Source organism: Trachurus trachurus (genome assembly GCF_905171665.1).
Source record: "Trachurus trachurus genome assembly, chromosome: 1".
NCBI lineage: Eukaryota > Metazoa > Chordata > Actinopteri > Carangiformes > Carangidae > Trachurus > Trachurus trachurus.
The window spans coordinates 33,477,954-33,503,034 of NC_139891.1; the positions used below are offsets into that span (position 1 = coordinate 33,477,954).

General features: G+C 41.6%; 1 protein-coding gene across 1 annotated transcript; it reads right to left on the reverse strand.

Annotated features, from left to right (window-relative positions):
* Positions 1-1,565: 1,565 nt before the first annotated feature.
* Positions 1,566-24,958, reverse strand: LOC310986934 (MORN repeat-containing protein 4-like; the record flags this gene model as incomplete). The annotated part of the gene is made up of 5 exons (XM_083973053.1): positions 24,854-24,958; positions 20,767-20,886; positions 7,198-7,312; positions 5,249-5,358; positions 1,566-1,705 (listed from the first exon to the last, which is right to left on the reverse strand). Exons 2-5 carry the CDS (start codon positions 20,879-20,881, stop codon positions 1,566-1,568), a joined length of 480 nt encoding a protein of 159 aa, XP_083829179.1. The 5' UTR covers positions 20,882-20,886; positions 24,854-24,958.
* Positions 24,959-25,081: the final 123 nt, after the last annotated feature.

The window sequence follows — 25,081 nt, forward strand, 5'->3', positions numbered from 1 at the left end:
CAGGATTTGAGCGCTGTAGCGTTGTTAGGTGCAAACGCTCACGTAATACGTGACTTTTTCCTCCCACAAAAAAACAAAAGTTTTAACGTCCCTGGTTTTATCCATAAACCGTAAAAAAAGACGGACGCAGACTCCGAAATGTGGCGTCTGACTCCGCCCCTTAAATCCCTGATCATTAAAAAAGAAAAAGAAAAAAGGTTGTAAACATATTTACTTCTATAAAGTAACACCGAACATTTTAACGAGGAGTCTGGAGTCTATGGAGACTGACTCACTCTAGTGGCGACTGGAGAAACTGCAGCTTTCGAGTCTTCAGTGTTGCTGCCTTATTTTTCAGCCTCGGCGATCGGATCGATACTTGGTTTAAAAAGTTGTCAAAGCTGTTGAACTGAGCTGAAACACAACATTTAAATGAGATTCAGTCAGAGGCGGGATGAGTTTATGCTTCAGGTTTAACTGTTTGGCTCGCTGAGCTCCTGCCGTGCTACTGTACAGTATATATTTCCTTGTTGAATCGCCTCTTGTTATGTTTTCTGCAACTGCACATAAAGCTGGTTGATGTAAACAGACCTCAAATCTGGGATTTAGCACCAGTTTGTGGATTCTCTAAACCTCCAATCAAACATTCACTGTTTTCTTTTCACAGACTAAAGTAGAAACGACTCCAAGGCTCAGTTCTTGCTTTCACATTTTAAATCTGAATCTTTCTAAACCTCCAAACCTTCACCGATCACTCAGATCAATAAAGTAAAGTCTGATCAGCAGCACTTTTGAAGTGGGATCTGCAAAAGTTGAAGCAAGTAGCTTGTTAATATATATATGTATATGAGTTTGAAAGCTGTAGCTGTTACTTCAACGTGTCAGACACATTTAATCAACACTTTCTATCTTCTGCTGCTCATCTCATTTTAAGGTAAAAGTTGTAAACATTAATTAGGCTGCCACTAAACTATTTTTCTTCTTCCTCCTCATCAGCAAAAGATAATGAAAAATCTAAATTGATTCTTTGAGTTTTAGTTATTTATAACTTTAATTACTCGCAAATGTTGAGAGCTGAGTCTAATTAGTCGGATAGGGATTCAATCAGGGGGGTTTGAAGAAATAAAGACATAATGTTCTGATCTTATAAAACACGACTCCTGTGAACCTTTATACGATGAATTTATCGGAGTTCGAACCCAGAGGCCCAGACGTTCTCCGACGTGACAGTCACAACATCAGAGCTTCCTGGGAAACGTTGGTTTTGCACTTTTGAATCCAGAGCTGTGTTTTTGTCAGGTGAGCTGACCCTGAAGCAGATTTAGCACCAGTGTGTTAACTGAACTCTGGGTTTTTTTTTATTTTTTTTTGGCTCAGCTGATCCTGAATCAGTGGCTTTTTTTTCCTTTTTTTTTTAATCCATCGCAAAAAAATAAGAGTTCATATGATTCACATGAACCGACTGTAGCTGGTGATTTCTACTGTTAAAAAAAAACAAACTCAAAGGAAACCAAAGGTAAAACCGGAGCATGGCGGGAGGAGGATGGTCCTGGCACTGGGGCATTGTGGGTGATGTAGTCCGTAGGTCACATGGCCAGAGCTCGGGCCTTGGCGGCCGCTGCCTGAGCCCTCTGCACGGCTGCCTGGCTGTTCTCCCTCCTCATCAGCTGGTTGGTCTCGAACAGGCCCTCGCCGCCGCCGCCGCCGTCCGCGAACATCAGCACTCCTGCACCAGACAGACTCCTCATTAGGGGTGGGCAAAAATATTGATATGGCAATATATCACGATACTTTATATTGCGATACGATATCGATATTCAATATTATATATAATATAATATAATATTTAAATATTGATTTTTTTTTGGCTTTTGGTTTTTGATGCCTTTATTGATAGTAAAGTTGAGAGAGACAGAGAGAGGGGGGATTGAGGACTGCCTCTACATGGGGCGCCTGCTTAACCTCCTGCTCCACTCGATGCCCCCCAATATCGATATTTTTTCAAATAATAAATCATGTTTCAGACGTAAATCCAGTACCACTTCCGCACCTCTGCTCCGCGAGGTGTCACTGTACTGCTACCTCAGACAGTGTGTTGTACATGCAAATATGTTGTTGTAAATTGCACTTGTATAAAATGGCATGGATAATTTGAATTACATTGTTTTGACTCAGTTTGTCCCATAAATTATCACTATCATCTGATGTACATACAACTCGGATTTTAAGATGCATAATGCCTTTTACATTTTTCAGTGAACTACGTAGAATATCGTAGAATATCGCAATATATCGAAAAAATTTGGATATCGCAATATCGCATCGTATCGTGACTCAAGTATCGTGATGCGTTTCGTATCGTGAGGTCCTTGGCAATACCCACCCCTACTCCTCATAGCGCGTTTCCTCAGAGCAAACAGGAGCTAACGTGCTAGGCTACATCACAGGTGTTGTAAAATAAATAAACTACAAGAAAATATTCAGATTCACCAATGGGGGATCTTATCAAAAGCGGTGAATTGTAATTTCTACATGTCAGTGTTCAGGTTCTTGCAGGTTACTTCTTGTTTCCTGTCGTTACGCTAAGCTAAGCTAGGCTAAGCTAACAGGCTGCGCAGCTGGCTGACTCATCCTTTAAAGGTCCAGTTTGTGAAATTGGAGGAAAACTGTGATATCGAACTTTCAGATTCTAGTTTGCAGCGCTCCCTCGCTCCCTCACTCCCTTGCTCGCACTCACCCCTCCCATTAGCAAAGTGACGGTGGCCTCTGAGGACAAAAAAACGTATTTACCGCGTCTGGGACGAGGCTCCATCTAAACCATTTTACAATATGTCTGCTGTTTCCTACTCCTTCTTCCTTCCTTACGCCTTCTTCTTTATTGGTTTATAACTCTTGAATCGTGCTCTCTGGTTGGCTGGATTTTACATTCAGGCTTCCGTACAAATATCGCGGCGCAAGATATTGATACTCTCTAAAGCAAGACCCTGATATAAAATAATAATTATAAGGCGATGAAAACCAAACAAACTTTATTTTATAGCGATTATACACTTATACAAATACATGCATTGACAGTATATTCAGATTTTGCCAATAAACTTTTTTTGATTAAATTGTTTTTTTTTGTTTAATTCAATTATTTTTCTAAAGATTTATTGTTGGATTCTTTATTAGATGAAAGTTTGATGCTGTTTGTGTGAATTAACTCTTAAAGTATTTATTGAAGGATTTATGGTTCATTTAATTTTTAATTTCTAATTAATTTTTTTACTACTCCTACTTTCAACACCTGACAGTATGAAATTAAGGAAATGTTTTATTACTTTTCCTTTTCGATCAAAACAAAACTACAGTATAATTGTGGCTGAAAACTCATTCATAGCTATTTTTTTCTACATAACAGTTCGATGGTTTATTTAAACTTTTACAGTAAAAAAAGGTTTGAGTTCATCATCATGCTCTTTTGTGTCGGATCTCTTCCTTGACCTTCATCTCCGTGATGTGTTTGAGGTCACGTGTGAAGCGTGGCCTCTTACCTGAGGCTCAGGTTAATGTTTAACTGCACAGACTCGTGTCAGGGAGCGAAGCCCCTTCTGACTCGATCTGGAGGAATCTTTCCGCTCCATCTCTATTTTTACAAGAAGAACAAAAATTAGCCAGTTGTCACGGTGACACTGTTCCGCCCTCGCCGCACGCCACCAGCCTTTGAATAAAAAACGTGTTGATTGCCTCCAGTGACTCGCTGGGGGCTCCAACCCAGACAATTAACATGTTTCACTGTTTAATATAATTAAAAAGTATTTAAAATGCTCGTTTCACAACAAGAGCGACGAGCGGAGGCAGAGACAGACGGGTTTTTATTTCAAATCCTCGCTGTTGAGAATAAATTGAATTAATTTGTCTAAAGTGACACGAGCTTTGAAGTAATTATAAAAGCTCACAACTGAATGAAACTGTTAAACGTATATGTATAGTGTAAATATAAGATATAAAAGGACATTTCTGTGTCCGTCCCTGAAGTCAGGAGCAGAGTGCCGACTATTTTCAGTGAAGCTGCAGAGATGAGATCATTTAATTGAACTAAATTGACAGTTAGTGTAGAATTAGCTCAAGCACCTCTTCAACGTGCATCTAAATTTAAAAGGATAATTCAACATTTTGGTAAATTGGTCCATTGCCATAATCCCTATAGTTTTAGGAGTAGGTTCGTTACCTTTAATTGTCGGTGCAAGCTATTTTTAGAACGGCGGAGCAGAGCCGTGAGCTGCTCAGAGCTACGCTACGGAGGCTCATGGGATTTCTTGGTTCCCCTCATCAAACTCATCAAATACACAATCCAACAACTCCACAACGCTCTGGTGGACAAGTTGTGACCTGCACATTCACCACACTATGAGATAATAACAGAACGTTACCAGACAGAGTTGTTTTAGAGGGAAATTCATGCAAAACCGCTGATACACGTTGCCTTCAGGGGCAGTTTTTCATCAAGCAGTCTCTGTATTTGCCTCTAAAACAACTCTGTCTGGTAACGTTCTGTTATTATCTCATAGTGTGGTGAATGTGCAGGTCACAACTTGTCCAGCAGAGCATTGTGGAGTTGTTGGATTGTGAATTTGATGAGTTTGATGAGAGAAACCAAGAAATCCCATGAGCCTCCGTAGCGTAGCTCTGAGCAGCTCACGGCTCTGCTCCGCCGTTCTAAAAATAGCTTGCACCGACAATTAAAGGTAACAAACCTACTGCTATGAATATAGGGATTATGGCAATGGGCCAATTTGCCAAAATGTTGAACTCACCCTTTAACTGAAGGGGCAGTTTGTAAATTTTGCTGCTACAAAGTTAGCATTAGTATTAACAGCTGAGCTTCAGCAACTGTTGACTTGGAGGTATGCGACAGTGTTTCTTCAGAAGAAGAAAAGAAGCGATAGAAACTGGAGCAAAAGAAGAAAGTGGTTTTCTACCTCTTTTGACCATTTTGTAGCTTTTTAAAATGTATTTAATTGACATTTTCCAGGAGTTTACTGCAGCAATGCACTGAGGCCGTTGAATAATTAAAGTAATGTATTATTAAACAGTTGTCACAAGTGTTTGAACCATATTTGAGGATCATTACAAATCCCCCAGTGGTCGGGTCTGGTTTAAATTGGTTGGTTGTTGTGAATCAGAGCAGTTGTTGTTGTTTGTGTTGTTGGTCTCATTGTGAGTCTGACTGACACTGGTTGTCTTGTTAAAACACTGTGACGTGTGGGGACGGATGAGTTCTTACCGTAGCCGTCCACACATCCGCCTTTGAACTCGCCCTCGAACCTCATCCCGTCGAAACGAGTGAAGACGCCGGCGCCCTGGAACTTCCCCTGAACAAACTCACCTTCATACCTAGAAAAAAAGAAAAAACACACACATACACACACACACTCAATTTACCAGAAAAGGATAAAAAATTGCATTCCCACACTGGAAGCTACAATAACAGATCAGTTGAAGGAATTTCAGAAGTGTAAGTAAAAGAAAACAGAGAGCGAGAAGAAAAAAAAACACTTTCACCGCTCCACGAACAATAAGACACTTAGTCGTCCTTGAGTGTTTGGACTCTCAAGCCTGAAAATGTCTGTTTGAGACAAAAATCCAGACTCCTTTTAGGTATTTCTAATCAATCAGTGAAATATTTTATCGGATGGTGATGAAAGCTATTTTATTTATGATTTATCTTGTTTTTAAAACCAGTAAACTGGCGACTTCTTCTGCTTTTATCTAAACTGAGTCCTTGTAGGACTGCCTTTCTACTAAAAATTGATTAATTCATTGAGAAAATAATCAACCAAAGTCAAAACTAGCTCCAGAAAACTACAAAATACATCCTCACTTGATTTTTTTTGTCAGGTTTAGTCTCCAAAAGCAGCAGCAGCCTCCTCAGCGAGCTCAACCACACAGCCAGATTAAAAATAAAAAATAAAAACGTGTCGTCAGGAGCAAATAACTTGAAGCCGAGGGCAGATTTTTCTGGCCAAGATTTATGCAGTACCTTAAAAACTGGTTTTAGTGCTTCCACGGCCCTGCAAGAATTTGAAGAATGAATCAAGTGGTAATAGCAGCAGCGATGGGCCTTGAACAGGCTCCACTTTGGTTCCTCCATCCCCGGCTGTACTTGAACTCTGCACCTTTCCGCTAAACAAAGAGCGGCAGATGAAAAGCTTATTTTTCTGTCTGCTCTGGAATGACTGCGGCTAATACGACGGACAAGAAAGAAACGGCCTCCGACGATCTGACGTTCACCGTTTTACTAGCCGTGAAAGTGCTGCAACAATTCTGAAGTTAGAAAGAATTTCTTTTTTCTTTTTCTTTTTTGACCACACACACACCACCTGCAGCTCCGTCTTTGTGCTGTGATCCACGCTGTTTTCTTTCTTCTCCTTTATTATTTCTCTTCTCCGACTGACTTTCATTGTGAATGGACTCTGAAACTTCAGCAAAATGTGACGGTTTGAGTTCTTACTTTCTTACCCTTTACTTCTTACCTACAGAAATGATCAATGACCATATATACAGTACAGAAATTTCAAATGAATGTGTCTCTGGAGGACACAGGTTTTGATTTTATATATTTTCATACAGTTTGTTGAGTTACTGAGTCGTTTTGTAATTAAATTCAGACAGATTTACAGTTCAGCTGATGATCTCTGCTAAAAAAAAAGAAAAGAATATGAATAGAGAAGGACACAGGCTATGAGATAATAACAGAACATTTTAGAGGTAAATGCAGAGACTGCTTGCTGAAAAACTGTCCCTGAAGGCAACATGAATCAGCGGTTTTGCATGAATTTACCTCTAAAACAACTCTGACTGGTAACGTTGTGTTATTATCTCATAGCGTGGTGAATGTGCAGGTCACAACTTGTCCACCAGAGCGTTGTGGAGTTGTTGGATTGTGTATTTGATGAGTTTGATGAGGAAAACCAAGAAATCCCATGAGCCTCCGTAGCGTAGCTCTGAGCAGCTCACGGCTCTGCTCCGCCGTTCTAAAAATAGCTTGCACCGACAATTAAAGGTAACGAACCTTCTGCTATGACTATAGGGATTATGGGCCAATTTGCCAAAATGTTGAACTATCCCTTTAAAACAATTGCGATTTCTGATGGAAAATGTGGCTTCAAACTGGACAAAGCGTGATTTTTTTTGTTTGTTTTTGTTTTATATGACAGAGAGTGAGCTTCAGACCTGGAGCTGTCGGGGAAGACGAGGATCCCACAGCCGTTGAAGAGGCCGTTCTCGAACTGTCCGGTGTAGCACGTCCCATCACTGAAGGTCAGCTGACCCAGGCCATGACGCAGACCTGGAGACACACACACAAAGACATTTTAAAACACAGAACACAAAATTTTATGGGCTCTTAAAACCGTCATAGATTTTCTGTGAATTAGCCTACTAAATCATTGATCAGCCAGGATCATCAGGAGAACTTGTACTGATTCTACTAAGTGCCACAAATTGGACAACAAAGCAGCACAAAGCAGTTTAGTTTTATAAAGTTGACAGTGAATGCACCACAGAGGAAAAATCTGCTATAAAGATCCACAAAGAGCCGTCGCCTTCTGCTTTAGACTTCCACTACAACAGAAGCACAAAGTGAACAGGTATCTATTAACCGTTAATCCAGCACAAACAAAGTCCAATCAGTTTGTTGATGTTAAATGAGTTTATTCCTTTTAGTCATTAGAATTTAGTCAGATTTACTGTTCAGCTCTCGGTCTTTGCTAAAAACAAATGATTGTGATTTTAGGATTAGACAATATTGGCCAATAAATTATGATGATGTTTTTTTTCAAAGTCTCAGATAGCATCACCATCATCATCATCAGGATCAATCGGAGCTGGAGGTCCAAGGTTTTCAGTCTTGGGAACACATGGGAGTTTCTTCAAATTTGGTACAAATGTAAGACTCAACAATGTACTGATTAGATTTTGGAGGTCAAAGTTCAAGTCCACTGCGATCTTGCAAATGATGATTTAACTTTCTTTTTAATTTTAAATTTTGTTTTTTTGACAAGACAAGCTCATCAGAAAAATAACACAAAATCACAGCCTTTTGCTGTCAAAAATCACAACATGCAACACAAGATAATACAACGTAAAACAATAAAAACCAAAAACACAAACATATGATTCACTGTATGCCGTATATTGAGAGTGTAATTAATTAAACAAAGCCTCATTCAGAAAAAACTGCCTCAATCATTTTATGTACTCGATTCGTTTCAGCCTTAAACAGTTTATGCTTCTTTTTTTTGTTTTGTCCTAATGGCTCAAACTTTTGTCACCTTGGCAACACCTGTGATCTCAATATGGAAAACTTGTCTACGTTTATAGCAGTACCTCAGCCTCTGTGGTCACTGTGTTTTCTCCAAAATCATTATAGTGCAGTGAATAGAAGAGGCAGCTGAATAAAAACCTCCAATAAGCACTGATGAAGTAAAAAAGAAAAGAAAAAGATTACAAATGGACAAGACCTTGGTAATTAATTTATTCATTTGCTGTTTTAGACCTTCCAGTTTGGTTATGAATTGATGCATGGAAAATTTCCTGTTTCAATGGTGTAGACAAAGCTCATATTATCCACCCGACCCCTTCCCCCCAAGGATACATGATGAAACTGGACAAATAAGAACATTGCATCCTATCAATACTTCTTGGTAGTCAATAGATCCATGTATGCCCACACTTGAGCCAGAGCAGCAAAGAATCCAAACAGTCTTGTTGTGCTGCTCAGACTTTCTGCTCATATTGTTATTATTCTATATCACAAGTGAGTTGTTTCAATCCAATTTTAATAAAAGTGCTGGCTGAATTCTTTTGGTCTGAAAAGCACAGATGACTCTATCCTTGAGAACAGAATGATTTTGGAGGGCAACTTTAATGTGTCTCATACCGTAAATAATATCCCATGTGTTCAATTTACCCAGGCAATTATTTTTTGAGAGGTTTGGGTCCAATTTGAATAAAAGTGTTGACTGAATTTCTCCGCTATACAAAAGCATAGTTGAGTCCGTCCTTGAGAACTTAATCATTTTGGAGGCAAAGTTTTGGCTTCTACTCTCAATAACATCTTATGTATTCATTTCATCCAGGCAATTATTTGTGCTAAAAAGAAAAAAAAGGAGGTTTAAATGCCTTCACAATCAGATTCGAATTCGCGGCCATGAAACGCAGCTCTATACAAGAGGATATATAAAGCCTCCAGCACAGTTTGTACTTTTTATTATGTTTCCAAAATGATTTGTTCATGCAAGGCAGGAAAATAGAGAGCAATGTTCTTGATATCAGACAATGGAGCTCAGTGGAAAGTTAAACTATCCGTGGCCCAAAGCAGAAAGGTCATAGGAGTCGTTGGACCCTGGACTTTGATGCCCAACGTCTGGGGTAGCATGTTCTCATTACATAGTTCCCATGAATTAGGTGTTTCACAATACACAAATGAATGACTGCCTCATACATGCATCCAAAATGCAAAGAGAGACGCCTATTTCAACTTCTAGCAAGTGTAAGAACCAGAGTTATGGTCTACAGCAGCTGTAAGCCTCCACCTACATGTATCAGTCAAGTTGCAGTGAAATACATTCACATTTTCAACTTCTAACACACTGATTTCTGCAATTGACTGGGTGCAATTTGTACTACCGTAAAACACCAAATAAGGGCCCGGGCGTTTATTTGCTTAAATCGCTCAAATCAACCGGCGTTTATTAGGGACCTGCGTTTATTTGGGACCTGCGTTTATTAATAGTGTTCAACCTGGACCTCCTTCTGGGGAAAGAGGCTTCACTCTGTGGCGGCAGGCGGCGGTGGAATGATACGTGCGTTTCTCAAGGCATTACTGTAAATACGGCCAGGGCGGACTTGTTCTCTCTCTCGCTGACCTCCGCGGTCCTGGCCCGCACAGTTACCACGGTCCTCCGCCCTCTCTGATCCGCCGCAAGTTGCAAAAACCCTGTGGACGCCCAGTCTCTCCACTCCTCTCCCACACTTCAGCACCTGTGTTGGCTCGCACCACCGTCCTTTTTTTTTTTTTTTTCTTTGATTGAATGAATGAAGTAGGCCTATAACTAATAATAATGCAACGTATAGCCTAACTAAATACGCGTATGAGTAGAGAGAGAACAGTAGGCTGTTTACGCTACTTTTAAAAGTCATTTAAAACGAGGAGCGAGCCGAGCCGACACTGTGCAGCCCAGGACAGGTGCTGAAGTGCGGATGAGAGGAGTGGACAGACCGGGCAGGAGCAACCAGCCCAGAGGCGTCTCGTCGGTCCTCGGCCGTCTTTAACGTCACGAGACAGCCGCTATATTTGCATAGAATATTTTTTGGCAACCAGAAAAACAATGTTTGACCCGGCGTTTATTTGGGATGGGCGTTTAATATAAAAAATATTTTGCTACACCCGGCGGTTAATTGGGACCGGCGGCAATTTGGGACTCGGCCATTATTTGAAGTTTTACGGTATACTGTTTGGTCAAATTTGATTTTAAGGTACTGTTGGTGAGCTTAAAAAGTTGGTGGTCACTTGAGCTTTGGCCATCATTGCGTTTAGAAGACAAGAGGTCACAATATGTCCCTTCATCCACAGGACTCTCTATCTAAGTGATGAAACAGGGCTAACTGGTTAGCATGCTGGTATTGTTGGTCTTCATATTGAGACAGGCAGATATGTTGTGTGACATCCGTCCTTTCTATGACTATAAGACAAAAACTTTTTAGTAAGGTAGATCCAAATAACGAATTTGTGTTGTTCGACGATGCTGAGAAGCTAAAACATCTTTTTCAGTTGAAATATTTGCATCTTCTTTATTTCTTGGGGCAATGAGACGAAGAGCGATATAAAGATGAGTACTGACTAATCTTGTGTGGCGGGTAGTACCAACAGGAAGGACTGTCTAGTTTTTGATTTGTCAGTAAATGTGTCTTGTAATCCCATTGTAGTAGAAGAAAAAGATGTGATAAAGATAAGATCTGAGATTTCTGTTGCACCTCTGGACAAATGTGATGATGAACTTGCAATGCTTCTTGCAGACTGGTAAGTAAACAGCCCTTTATCTATGTAGCATAAAAGCATCGATGTAAATGTATTAATACCTTGTTTAGTAATAGTTAACAAAAGGATTGTCCAGACAGAGTGGAAATAAGACTCGGCTTCCTGTCTGTACCTTGATGAAATTCAATGTGCTTTGTCCAAATCCGACTCTAAGTGTCTTAAGATTTGTCGACCCTTTATTGAAGAGATTAGGAAGTAAAGGTGTCGATCATATCAGGCTGTATTATGGAGCTGATCCACAAGGATTTCACCTTTCCTGGCCCGAGCAAAGACAGGTTTCTGGAAAAGCTTTAGTTACTTCCAAAGTGCAGAAGGAAAAAAAAAGTCAGAGGTGACGCAGCAAACAGAAGAACTTAATTGGACCAACGTGAGGTCCAGGAAGGTCTGAGGTGAAGACCGACCTGCTGCAGCTTAGGGACGGACACTCTGGTCTTTGCTTGAGACCTTTCAGGACCTCACATGGCCAAGGGTCAGTTGACACCATGCTCTGTCGTCCGTCATGTTTTAGGTTTGCACCGAGCTGTGGTTTCATTGTATTTGGTGACCGCACGTTTTCAGCTCTAGCTCCCCGGCTTTGGAACAGCCTTCTTTTTAGTGTTAGATCAGCTGACTCTGCTGCAGTTTTTAAACAACGTCTTAAAACCCACTTTTATAAGATGGCATACTCTTAACTATTTCCTGTTCTTGTTTAATTATTCTAACATTTTATCTGCACTGCAAGAGCATTTCTACTTATTTATATAAATTAATTTGTATTGTACCTTTGTGAATTTGTACTTTTACTGTTTTGGTGGGTGCACTGCTGTTGACTATGGGGTATTTTTTGATTGATTGTGGGTCATGTGACCTCAGAGGGAGGGGGGTTTGCATGGGGTTTTCTTCTGTTTTTGTTCTTTTTTCTGTGATGTTTTATCTGTGTGCATTTGCTTGAAAAGTGCTATATAAATAAAATTATTATAATATTATTATTATTTAGAAAATAAATAGTCTGGTTTGTGTGACTTTACACAATGAACATGAATCATGTAACATGGACGTATGTTTTCAAATTGTTACGTGTCCTTGGTTGTGTCAAATGATGCATATAGATGAGGTGTATTATTATTATTATTATTATTATTATTATAATTCCTCTTATTATTATTATTATTATTATTATTATTATTATGATATGCTGTAGGTTGAATGAACACAAGATTTTTACAACTTTATAGGCATGTGAAGATTTTATGCAAATGTAATTGTAGGGAAGAAATGTAGGTTTAAGACGACGGATGATTATTTTAACTCCGCAGTTCACGGCATAATTAATTGGTGCCAACAGGCAAAAAGGTGAACCTCCCTTCAAATGTCGCCACGGAGGTGAGACCCAATTTTCCTCCTAATTCTGCGATTACTCTGCAGGATCAGGAGGTTGGCTGTCAGAGGAGGAGAAGGAGGAGGAGGAGGAGGAGGGAGGGGGGGGAAGAAGCGAGCGTCTCTCCCCGCCGACCTCTATTATCGGGCCCAGCGGGATTTAGGAGAATAACTGGATATATGGCACAGTTGGACGTGGTGCTGAGGAGGTCCCGGGCTCCTCGTAGCAGCTGTAAGCGAGGAATAGGATTTACCGAGGGCTTCCCGAGCGGCGTGAAAACTGGTGGAGAGAGGAGAGAGGAAGATCTGAGGGGAGGGCTGACAGCGGATTGGGATTTACAGGAGGGGAGGCAGAGGGGTGAGGCAAGTGAGTGTTGTCCCTTGCTCCCAGCTAATGGCAAAGTAAATTAGGCAGTCCATCTGTCAGGGCTGCTTAAAGTGCTGCTCTCTGCCTAATCTCAGCCGGGTTTTCACAGGAGATTTGGAGAAGAGATTTGTCCCAAACTAAATCTGGAGCTCTGCATTCCATTTTCAAAGTCTTTCCTCCTCCTCCTCCTCTGCATCCATCCATATGCGCAAATGTGTGCGAAGCCCCACACACTCGATTAAGTCTATATGGTCCAAAGAAGAAGGTCAGCGGGCTCTTAAATCCATCTCTTCAGCCTGCAGGACCCCCCGACGAGTGAGGAGTGAGGGGAGTGGGAGCCCGAGGCGGGGGAATTTCACGGACTGTTCCGCGGACTGTCAAAGAGGCCGCGGTCGGTCGGTCGCCTGGCCGCAAAACGCCCCCAGGCGGTTGTGTCTGCTATAGCGAGCGCCAGAAGAGCTGCGTGAATGGTACCATTGAACATAATGAAATCAAGTGGCATCCGACCGCCATGAAGCCAACAGTTTACTCTTTAGTAAAGGCTCAGATTATCAACAGGCAGCAGTGGTAGCAGTGACGGACAGCGCTCTCCTCCCAGTCTCTTGTCTAATCTGTTGCTCAGCTCCTTTGGAACGCCGCCGCTCTCCAATCTCGTGTTGGGTCACGGTCTTCGGGCTAATTACGGGTTTAGCTGAATTTGTCCGGCTTTTATGTCAATCAATAGCGGTAATGCACAGAAGTCAAATGACCGCATGGGGGAAGAGAAGTACAGTAGTAAATGGCTTCTGCTGGCTGTTATGTGTGTGTGTGTGTGTGGATGTTCCCCGACCTACTTCCTGTAACCCGATCGCTCCCCGGGTCTGTCTGTCTTCCACTGGCAAGCCGCTGAATTATTCATGTGACACCGCAGACCTCTGTCCGACATGCACCTATACATGTTTGTGTGCAAACAGTGACTTTGCATGCATGGACGCCGAGACACGCATCAATCTGTGTTCATGACAACAGTCCCCAACACACCTCACACTCCACACTCACACACACCATTACCTGTCTTAGAGACAAGTCGGCAGTGCTACTTAAACTATCGGTGTTAATGTGCAGTCACGCATATTTTGGAAACATAATATTTGAATCTGCTACACAACAGAGTGGACGCACTTCACCTTTGTTTAGATAAGGAGTTGTACAAAGTCAGAAGAACTATCAGGTAAAAAATAACTTGCAAAGTGACAGGATGCATCTACAGTAAGTAATGTCTGGATTTACTCCAAGACATTTCAAGCTCCATACAGTATAAAGGTAGATGTCCATGTGTAGTGTGATTATAAAGCAGCTCTAGGTTCTATATTAATACTGTGAAAGTGTCAAAGCCTCAGTCCACAGAGAAATGCACACAGCCTGTATTCAGAAACTGAGCCTTAAAGGAATAGTTCACCCAAAATTCAAATTTTCAGTTTCACAGTCCTCCGTGCCTTCTCTGAGTTACAACGGGGCTCCGTGCAGCACTGCATGTCCATATGACGGTAGCAAACAGAGCTCACTTTTCTTTGTCCAAAAAGACACACCAAAAAACATCCAAATACCTCCATGCTGCTCGTCTGTAATGTCCCTCTTGTATTGAAGCCCCGACATGAGAAATTGTTCCGAAAAAAATTAAATAAGTCTATATTTTAAGCTTGTTTGTAGTGGAAGCTCCCAGTGTTGGTCTGCCGGAATCTCGCGCGATTTGCGGAGCCGTGAACTGGGCGTCAACGCAAATCGCATGAGATTTGGACGGACCAGGAAGAGCAGTGCTGGGAGCTTCCGCTACACACAAGCTTAAAATATAAACTTATTTAATTTTTTTCGGAACAATTTCTCATGTCGGGGCTTCAATACAAGAGGGACATTACAGACGAGCACTATGGAGGTATTTGGATGTTTTTTGGAGTGTCTTTTTGGACGAAGAAAAGTGAGCCCCGTTCGCAACCGTCATATGGACATGCAGTGCTACGCCGAGACCCCCTGTAACTCAGAGAAGCCACGGAGGACTCTGAAACTTCTCCCAGCCCTTAGTCCACATGAGGGTGAGTAGATAATGAGTGAAATTTGAATTTTGGGTGAACTATCCCTTTGTGATGTCACAACAGAGCAGTCACACCAAAGCCCCGTCCACCATCTGATCCAACACCATCCAACACTTTGCAGGATTTTTTGTTTCTCTGAATGTTTTTTTTTGTCCTGAAATCTCTATTTTTATTCAATCATGTGGGAGAAATCACTCCAAACTCAAGGTTGTAGCTTTTTTCACTGCGATACTAAAATACTTCACGTGTGATTAAAAGCTCCTTGTGTGTAGAACACTCAACACTCGACCAAAGAAATGTGTTTTCAAAGTCCATGCTCAATTGTAGAAGAAATCTTTGTACGGTCAATTCTTGACCCTGAGAAACGGTCATTCAGTAAAACAGTCGAGCCACGAGGTCGATCGAGTGCTTTTCAATCACTCCACATGGCCTTTATCAGAAACTACTTTCCAAGTTTTCTTTTTTTTTGCAAAGTCCTTGGAGTGCATAGATTTCTTTGATAATTAGACAAACTGGACTGGACCTGCTGATGAAGACCTTGTGATAAGACTGAGAGCTTCTCAACAGCCACTAAACTAAAAAGGTGCAATTGGGTCACTTCAACGAGGACTAAACCCAAAAGAAACCACTGGAGCACTCGATATAATGCAGAAGTTTAATAAAGGTGCACAACAAGCTACTAAACTAACTTGGTATTGAGGATTTTTTTTCCCTGAAGTGTAATGTTTGAACAACTCCAGAAGTTTTGTGGTGTTTGAGAATGTATGAGTAGTTTAGTTTTTTTTTTTTTTAGATAGATTCAATTCAAAAGATGATAAAAAAAAAGAAATAAATATGACAAAAAGAAGAATCAACACAATGCCAAGAAATCCTGACAGCCAACACAGAGCTGCTTCGGCTTCGGCTCTATTAGTGGAGTCATCTCTGAGGAGCGTCTGTGCTAAAAACACACACACACACACACACACACACACACACACTGCTGCAGTGTACTAAAAACGTGCATATCAGAGTATCACAGCCAAAACCAGTTTAACAGTTTTTTGCAAACCGAGCAGAGACCATATGTTTCTCCCGCAGCATCACACCCGCGTCGCTGCCAAACTTTTGTTCTTGGTTTAACCTTGCCCTAAAAGGTTGTCCAAGTGTTTCTGTCGCCGTGCAAATGCTGGTTTAGGTAGAGTGTGATATCCTGTCTCAGTGGGCTGGCTGGCACCAGATGGTCTGTGGTGCGTGTGTGTAGATCTGCCTGGAGTTACTGACTTCACTTTGACACTTTTTTTTTTCTCTACATATTTTTTTTATTTTTTTTTATTAGATACAATCTGGTTGTGCGAGAGCGTGGCTTCTTTTAAAAGCCGACCACTTTAACTGGTGTGACTCACAGAGACGAACGACGCCGACGCCCACTTCCCTCCTGACTCCGTCTGACATGAAACCCCCGTGAACAACTTTCTGTGAGCAGCATCTCACATTTTGCTAATGTTACTGTTTCATCCTGAGATAATTCAAGTCCAGTCGCCAAAGGAAAACCTGTGTAACTTCTGCCTGCAACAACAACAAAGGACGTTGTTTGTTTTGTTTCTCTGATAAGCTATGATTAGAGTTCTTAACGGGTCGACAAAATAATATGTAAATGACTCAGGTCGGGTCAGGCCTCACGCTTCCTTTTTTCCTTATAAAACACATTTCTTGCAGTTATAAACTATGTATTGTTTGTTGCACACTGGTTGGGGGAAGAATTTGCCAAATCTCAGTTGTGCATAGGGATGCACTTTTTTTGGACCGATAACCAACGCTCATTAACAATTATTAACCCTAAAAGGGATAGTTCAACATTTTGGCAAATTGGCCCATTGCCATAATCCCTATAGTCATAGCAGAAGGTTCGTTACCTTTAATTGTCCGTGCAAGCTGTTTTTAGAACGGCGGAGCAGAGCCGTGAGCTGCTCAGAGCTACGCTACGGAGGCTCATGGGATTTCTTGGCTTCCCTCATCAAACTCATCAAATACACAATCCAACAACTCCACAACGCTCTGGTGGACAAGTTGTGACCTGCACATTCACCACGCTATGAGATAATAACACAACGTTACCAGACAGAGTCGTTTTAGAGGGAAATGCAGAGACTGCTTGATGAAAAACTGTCCCTGAAGGCAACGTGCATCAGCGGTTTTGCATGAATTTCCCTCTAAAACAACTCTGTGTGGTAACGTTGTGTTATTATCTCATAGCGTGGTGAATGTGCAGGTCACAACTTGTCCACCAGAGCGTTGTGGAGTTGTTGGATTGTGTATTTGATGAGTTTAATGAGGGAAACCAAGAAATCCCATTAGCCTCTGTAGCGTAGCTCTGAGCAGCTCACAGCTCTGCTCCGCCGTTCTAAAAATAGCTTGCACCAACAATTAAAGGTAACGAACCTACTGCTATGACTATAGGGATTATGGCAATGGGCCAGTTTGCCAACATGTTGAACTGTCCGTTTAACTGATAAGATTAAAATGCTCTGTTGAATGTCTGTGACTCGACTTGTGCCGATCAGCAACCCGCTCCTCTATCGTCGAGAGAGGATGATCACCAATGTTTTTTTTTGTTTTTTTTTGCTGTTATAAAAAACACACACGCCGCTACAGCTGAGAAGCGCCACGTCCACTCTGCTCTGGATCAGCTGATCGGCGCTCAGATGGCAGTTAGATCTTCACATTTTGAACTCTATTTAAACAAAGTGCAGCCAAACAGCAGAAGCTGAGGAGAAAGGAACAGCAGATTCTCCTCTGACAGCTCGTCTGTGGAGCTGCAGGTGAACCAGCTATTTTTTATAGCAGTGCCGTTGTAAGCTGCGGGCCAGGTTCGGGCAGACAAAAACCTAAAAAAACCTACAGGCTGGGTTGGGTTGTAATTTTCAGACCCGGTGAGAACTGTACCTATGATCCAGATGTTCAGGAGGTTTTTGTTGTGTGTCCTCCTCTCCATAACAAACTGAGCAGTAGATTAAAACACTGAATGAAGCAGTTTCACTAAGCAGCTCAGTGGCTCTGAGCTGAGCTTTCTAACATTTGCTCGCTTTTTTTTTCTTCTGATAACTTAAGATCCAGACGTCTGATGGCTAAAACCCTTCATCAGGTTAAAATAAACAGGTAAAAAAATCTGGCTTCAAATAGTTAAAAAGCTCATTTTAAGCTTCTGATGGTCAACCACCAAACCAACACAAGGATGTAGGGGACAAAATGAAACAGGTTACAATCACCTGGAAACATTTTGGATAATGTAAATACAACTCAACTGACAAATATAACTTACATTTACAGTAGTCATTTTTAAGACATTACAGTATATATCCCGTACTTTTCGGACTATAAGCCGCTACTTTTTTCGCCCGCCCCGGTGTCCCAGCTCTCGTCTCTGCGCACCGCAACACAAACACGCTCCGTAACCCGTCATCTTTTGTTTATGACGGTTAAGACTACACAAACACACACGCCATAACATCGTATATGTTATGTAACGTTATCCACCGCTCCATGTATTGATTTTTCGCCGGCTTCGTTGTAAATAGATGCACGTGGAGGAGAGGAGTGTAACCAAAACAGCGGAAAAGCGAGCAGACTTGCACAGTTCCCTACTGTCTTTCTGTGTAAATATCTCATGTTACAACATGAAAACCTGGGGCGTCGCGTGGCGTAGTGGTTAGAGCGGGCGTCCCATGTATAGAGGCACAGTCCTCGCTGCAGTCGGCCCTGGTTCGAATCCCGTGTTGGGCGCCATTTACTGCGTGTCATTCCCCCTCTCTCTGCCTCCCCATTTCCTGTCTGCCCCAACTGTACAACTGTATCCATAAAGGCATAAATGCCCCAAAAATATACTTTACAAAAAAAAAAAACATGAAAACCTGCGGCTTATATTCAAGTGCAGCCTATATACAGTATGTACAAAATGTATTTTCTTTTCAAATTTAGCTGGTGCGGCTTATACTGTATATACTCAGGTGCGCTCAATAGTCCGAAAATTACAGTATGGTGGGAAAGTTACATATTATAACTTAAAGACAGAAAGTCGGTACGTTCTCACAACCCTGCTTTAATAGTAACCTTTATCTGGTATTATCTCTTTATTGATTATGTTGTGTCAAGCTGCTATTAAACTATCTTTTTTTATATAGAGAGGGGGAAATCAAGAGCACTAACAAAGAAGAATGAATTTCCGTTTTGGGAATTGAATCGTTCCTCTGACCCTGTGACGACGGGGCCTCCAGAGCAGCTCAGCGTAGTGAGGTGAAGAGTGTGGGAGCAGCTCCTGGTCCCAGGTGAGGGGGCTACGACTACACTCTGAACAATTTGAAGGCCTCCCTCCACGGATTAACGTCTCTGGAAAGGGACTGACCTTGCCCCGGGATTACGAAACCAGGGACTGGGAGGGAGAGAAGGAGGGAGGGAGGGGGGAGTTCACATGGGGCTGCTCGGTGGTCGGACCTGTTCCCATGAGGCCTGTACTGTACTGTAAGGCTCAAGTGTAATTTATAATATGAGGCTAATGCCCTGGGAAACAGAGGATATACTGCCCCTGATTCAACACATGTGGGGGCGTTTTGTCACAGTAAGAAACACAAAGGAAGTCGAGGTTGCGGAACAGTCACGGTTAAAAGAAACAGTGATGTTTATTGGCTTTAAAACATAAAACAAAAAACAGTCTCATGTGTCAAAGTCGACCAAATTAAAGGGATAGTTCAACATTTTGGCAAATTGGCCCATTGCCATAATCCTTATAGTCTTAACAGTAGGTCCGTTACCTTTAATTGTCGGTGCAAGCTATTTTTAGAACGGCGGAGCAGAGCCGTGAGCTGCTCAGAGCTACGCTACGGAGGCTCATGGGATTTCTTGGTTTCCCTCATCAACCTCATCAAATAGAACAACTCCAAAACGCTCTGGTGGACAAGTTGTGACCTGCACATTCACCACGCTATGAGATAATAACAGAACGTTACCAGACAGAGTTGTTTTAGAGGGAAATTCATGCAAAACCACTGATGCACGTTGCCTTCAGGGGCAGTTTTTCATCAAGCAGTCTCTGTATTTGCCTCTAAAACAACTCTGTCTGGTAACGTTGTGTTATTATCTCATAGTGTGGTGAATGTGCAGGTCACAACTTGTCCACCAGAGCGTTTTGGAGTTGTTGGATTGTGTATTTGATGAGTTTGATGAGGGAAACCAAGAAATCCCATGAGCCTCCGTAGCGTAGCAAACCTACTGCTTATGGCAATGGGCCATTTTGCCAAAAGGTTGAACTATCCCTCTAAGTAAATTTTATTTTACTTTTCTGTTTTTAATACCAATTTCTTTTACATGCAGGTTCTGTGATTGACTGTTTTCATCCAATTCTGATGAGTGGCTGTGCTGTACGTTTCAGAGAAAACCAAACACCGGAGCAGATTCAGGTGAAAACACCAGATATAACTCCAAGTCTCTTTACTGAGTCCAACCTGCAGCCCACTCCCCTGCAGCAGCAGCAGCAGCAGCAGCAGCAGCAGCAGCAGCACGCTCCTCGACCTTTTGAACCCAGTGACAATAACAGTCGAACAATGCGAGACAAGAGCTGGCCACATACTCGATGTGAATGACCTTGGGCTGAGAAATCCCACTGAGATGTGCTCATCATCACGCCCCAACATGGTGTATGTCTGTCTGTTATAATGCAAAGAAAGTCTGAGTGCTCCACATATGTTAGTGTGATTACGCTTTACTTCAGCTTTAAGAGCATTACCACATGAATCAAACGCACAAGTGTGGCGTTAACGTGGGCTCGGCCTTATACGTGCATAATTCTTCTAATCACATTATAACAACGGTTTGTGCTGCGCATGCAAATGGAGCCGATGATGGAGGGTGTGTGAATTGTGGAGTGATTGAAGGATGGTGGTGGTGGTGGTGGTGGTGGTGGTGATGGGTCGAGTCGGTCTTGCCTTCTTTCCATTCGCCGTGGTACTCCTCGCCGTTCGAGTAGGTGAAGGATCCTCGTGTCAGGGTCATGGGTCCTGATGCACATACATGACAAAAAAACAAGAGAAAAGAAAAAGAAAAAAAATCACACACAAAAAAAAACCCCCATCAGTGAGACTCGAAGCTTTTCACCTGCAGCTCTGACATTTTGACAGAGAGAGAGCTGAGAGTTCATCAAGTAGGTAATGTGCCCACCTTTCAACACATCACCGCTTTAATTGCTACTTTTTGAACACTGCTGCGTTTCTGCAGGAGCTCAGGTTGAGTTGAGCAGCCCAGTGGCTCCACACAAAACCACACACACACACACACACACACACACACACACACACACACACACACACACACACACACACACACACACACACACACACACACACAAACACACCCACTGGTCCCACTCTGGTCTGACAAACCAGAACAAAGGCCGTTCATTCAGCTGTTGGATAAAAAGGCCTGGCTCACAGTTTGTGTGACACTTAGGCTTAATCTGTCAATTATCTTTTTTTTTTTACTATTTACCAATTAAACTGTTCAACCTGAGTGTGAAATGTCAGAAAACTATGAAAATTAAAAATCATTATTATATTAAGGCCGCAGCGTGACGTCTTCAAATAGAGTCAAAACAGGTGGGAACGCAGTGTCACATATACAAACTTATAAGATTAGAGTTAAAAAAAAAATAAAACAATGCAAGAAAAAAAAAAGTCTGAATAAAAGTGTCTGTTTTTTTATTTGTATCATGCACACACACACACACAGCCAGTTTGATGCTTTAACTCACAATTTAATTCGACAAAGCAGACTGGATGCAAACATTACAGAAGTTAAAATATTAATCATGGATACACAAAAATGCTTTTAGGTGAGAAACTCCACCGTGCAGCTTTTAAGATTTCCCTTTGCTGGTATTAAGGGATTAAGGGAAGTTTTAAAATAACAGCCCCAAACCAAAAGCACAGAGCAGTTAAAGTACAGAGTAGTGTACGCGTTTGCTATAGATTTGACTTTAAATCCTCCATCAGCAGCAGCAGAGTTTAGGTCGAGTGTGTTTAGCTAACGTAGCTAACTGTTAGCTTGGAGGCTTGCTACGTTATAGACCGTTTCAGAGAGTATAAACAAATACAGGTGTTACCAAGGATACTAATTAAGGCTCCATTCCATTTAGTGTACCAGAGCGTTTGCTAATGAGCCACACCTGTCTTTGTTTATACTCTCTGAAAGGGTCTATAGCTTGCTAACTTAGCTAGCGAGGCTAAGTGATGGAGCGCAGGGATCTGGAGGAGGAGAGGGGAGGAGAGACTGATAAATCGTGAGCAACGTGACGCATAATTCATGCGCCTGCATTATCCAAAGCGAAAAAAACTACCCCACTTTCATCCCGGATTTACTCTAAAATAGAATTTTGCACAAAGTTCGGGCTACATCGTCTGATAGATGAGTGATTACACTAATGTTACGACCCATAGTGGGCTCAAAATCAATTTTCTTTTCTGAATACCTTTAAAAGTTTGACGGTGTAGGCCTTTAGTTCATTTCCTTACTTTGTATTATTTGTAAAACTGAAATAAAAACACCTATACAAGTAGTTATGTCTCGTTGTATTAGTTTGTCCTCCTGTTATTGGCATAATGCGCATATATAGATATTTGAATGGTTCAAACCTATGTGTTTTTTTTAGAGGGAATATTCAAATGTAATTTTGGAGCAATTTTTACAGCCCTAATCCGTATGTACGCAGACATTCCTTACGGAAAACTTTTCCAAGGCGAATAAGTAAAAGGTTGCTTTGGGAAAGCTCCATTTCCATGTGGAAAAGGGCTTATAGAGTTGTGCGTTAATGAGGATGTCAGTGTCTCATTAGGTTGATTTATAAATGATTAACATGAATCCTGTATACCCACGGATCAGGTCCTGATTTATAGTTCAGTTTATAGTGTCACAGTGATCACACTCGCTTTAATTACCCCCCCACTCACACATACACACACACACACACACACACACACACTGTGTCTGTGTTAACATTGTTATCACCTGGCTCCGGGCTAACGGCACTATGGGAGGCCACACTTGAGATATCACATTGAAAAATGAGTTAATTCACTAATTCAGATATCAGTGGTGTGTCTGTATGTGTAGACGACGAAAAACTACAAGAAGCCAAAACTCTGGGAAGTAAATTTACACTAATTACGCACTTTATGGGTATAAGCTCCATAATAAGCCTGAATACATATTTTGCATGGAAAACATTGTGTGTGTGTGTGTGTGTGTGGCACTTTAAAAACTAACTATCAGGGGATCGGCTGACATTTAGACCCCGTTCTCTCCTGACATTAACATGCGTTGCAGATGATCCCATCGCACAAGTGCGGACCCCTCTCGGTACATGGGTTCACACCTTAACACGCGTCTCTTCATGTGTCTCGAGTGACCACTTCAGATCAGATCTCAATCCGCTCGTCGCTCTGCATGGAAATAAACACACAACTGCGCCCGCCACCGGGGTAATTTGTTTGTGCAGAAGAACCAAATGCTTTGTTATTTTTGGCCGGGCTGACTGTGACAGATGGGTTCGTTGTTGTTGTCATTGTGTTGATGTGAAATGAGGGTTTATTTAAATTAGTAGAAAAAAAAAACAATATTTATCATTATGTGTCAATCAATACTGATATTAATAGGTCACACTGTCCAAACGTGATCAGATCCCATATGTGGTCTTCCATGTGTCTTGTTTGCATTCACATTCACATCTGTAAACATCTGTGAAACAAGGTGTGAACAGCTCTAAGCAGGGCCCGGACCCAAGTTTGAATCCTCATCAATCAGACTGTTTAGTGACAGTGTGAACGGCACAGATCACATGATATTAGATCTTTTTAAATCAGAGCTGGGATATTTTTATGTGGCTCGAGATACAGATTCCCAAAAAGTCCTGAAAAACTGGTACATGCATTCATCACAAGTTGACTCTAATATTGCAATAATCTGTTTTTTGGACGCAAAGCACACTCAAATAATTTTTTTACTAAGCTAGGAACTTGTTTAATTTCTTTATGCTGCAATTTCATATTTTGAAGTTCAAATATCCTCAGTTTCAGATGTAATGTAATGTAAACAAATAGGAGAACGTGAAATTTGAGTATGAGTAAAGCTCATTAAATCACTTATGTGGCACTTTTTGGTTGAGGGAAGCCAAGTTTTATTTTTTATTTTGATATTTTAGTCAGTTTGAGTTCAGAAATAAACATATCAAATATCGATATTTTCACTGCCTTTTGTGGTTTTATATGAATGGAAGTGATTGTGTTCAATCAGTGAGTCAAATCATTTACCAGTAAATCAATAGCCTAGGCTATGTTATCAAATCTATTGTGATAAAATTAATTATTTACAGCCCTAACCACAGTAGCTAATGTGAAAAAAAATGGCCTCCTCTCTTAGCTAACCGGTGTCTATTTGTAAAACAGTAAGTTAGCTATGACAGCATTCAACAAGAGATCTTCTGTGTATCTTTCAGTGTATATGAGAGTTTACATTTTTCCTGTTTTCCTCAAACACACCGTCATTTGTTCAACAGCTGTGTTGTATAATTTACCGTGGCTCTCTTCTTGTGTTGATGTTGTTGTTGTTGTTTTGTGAATGAGGCCACCACCACCATCACTATCACGGACTAAACTGCAGCAGACAGGAGCATCAAAGACACGTTCAGGCTTCACAATGAGACAGAAAAAAAACATCCAAAGGCCTCGTTTATTAGGCTGAATAATTGCTCAAATGCCATCAGGCACGCTGTCAGATTAGAGACGGGAGGAGGAGTGTGTATCCCTCCATCTAATGTTGCCACAGTAACGGCGCCCTAATCCCTTTCATCCTGCCGGCATGACGCTGCCAGCCTCTCCACACACACACAGAGAGAGACACAGGCTGCACATAGCTAAATATACACGGACACACATCGAAAAATAAAAAAATAAAACAATAAAATAAACGTTTTACCTGTTTTATTAAAGAGCAACTCAGTCCCGTTTCTCTACATCACTGAAAACACAACGATTTCTGCTCCTCTCCTCGACTTCTGCTGCTTCTTTTTTTCCTTTTTTTCCCTCCGCTAACGTCCTGGCGGAGCTGCCTCAACGTCTAGGCAAGATGCCGCGTTCTGATTGGCCGTCGCGCCTCTGCCTGGATTCAAGCCGCGCTCCCATTGGTCGCCTTCTCCCGCTGCCC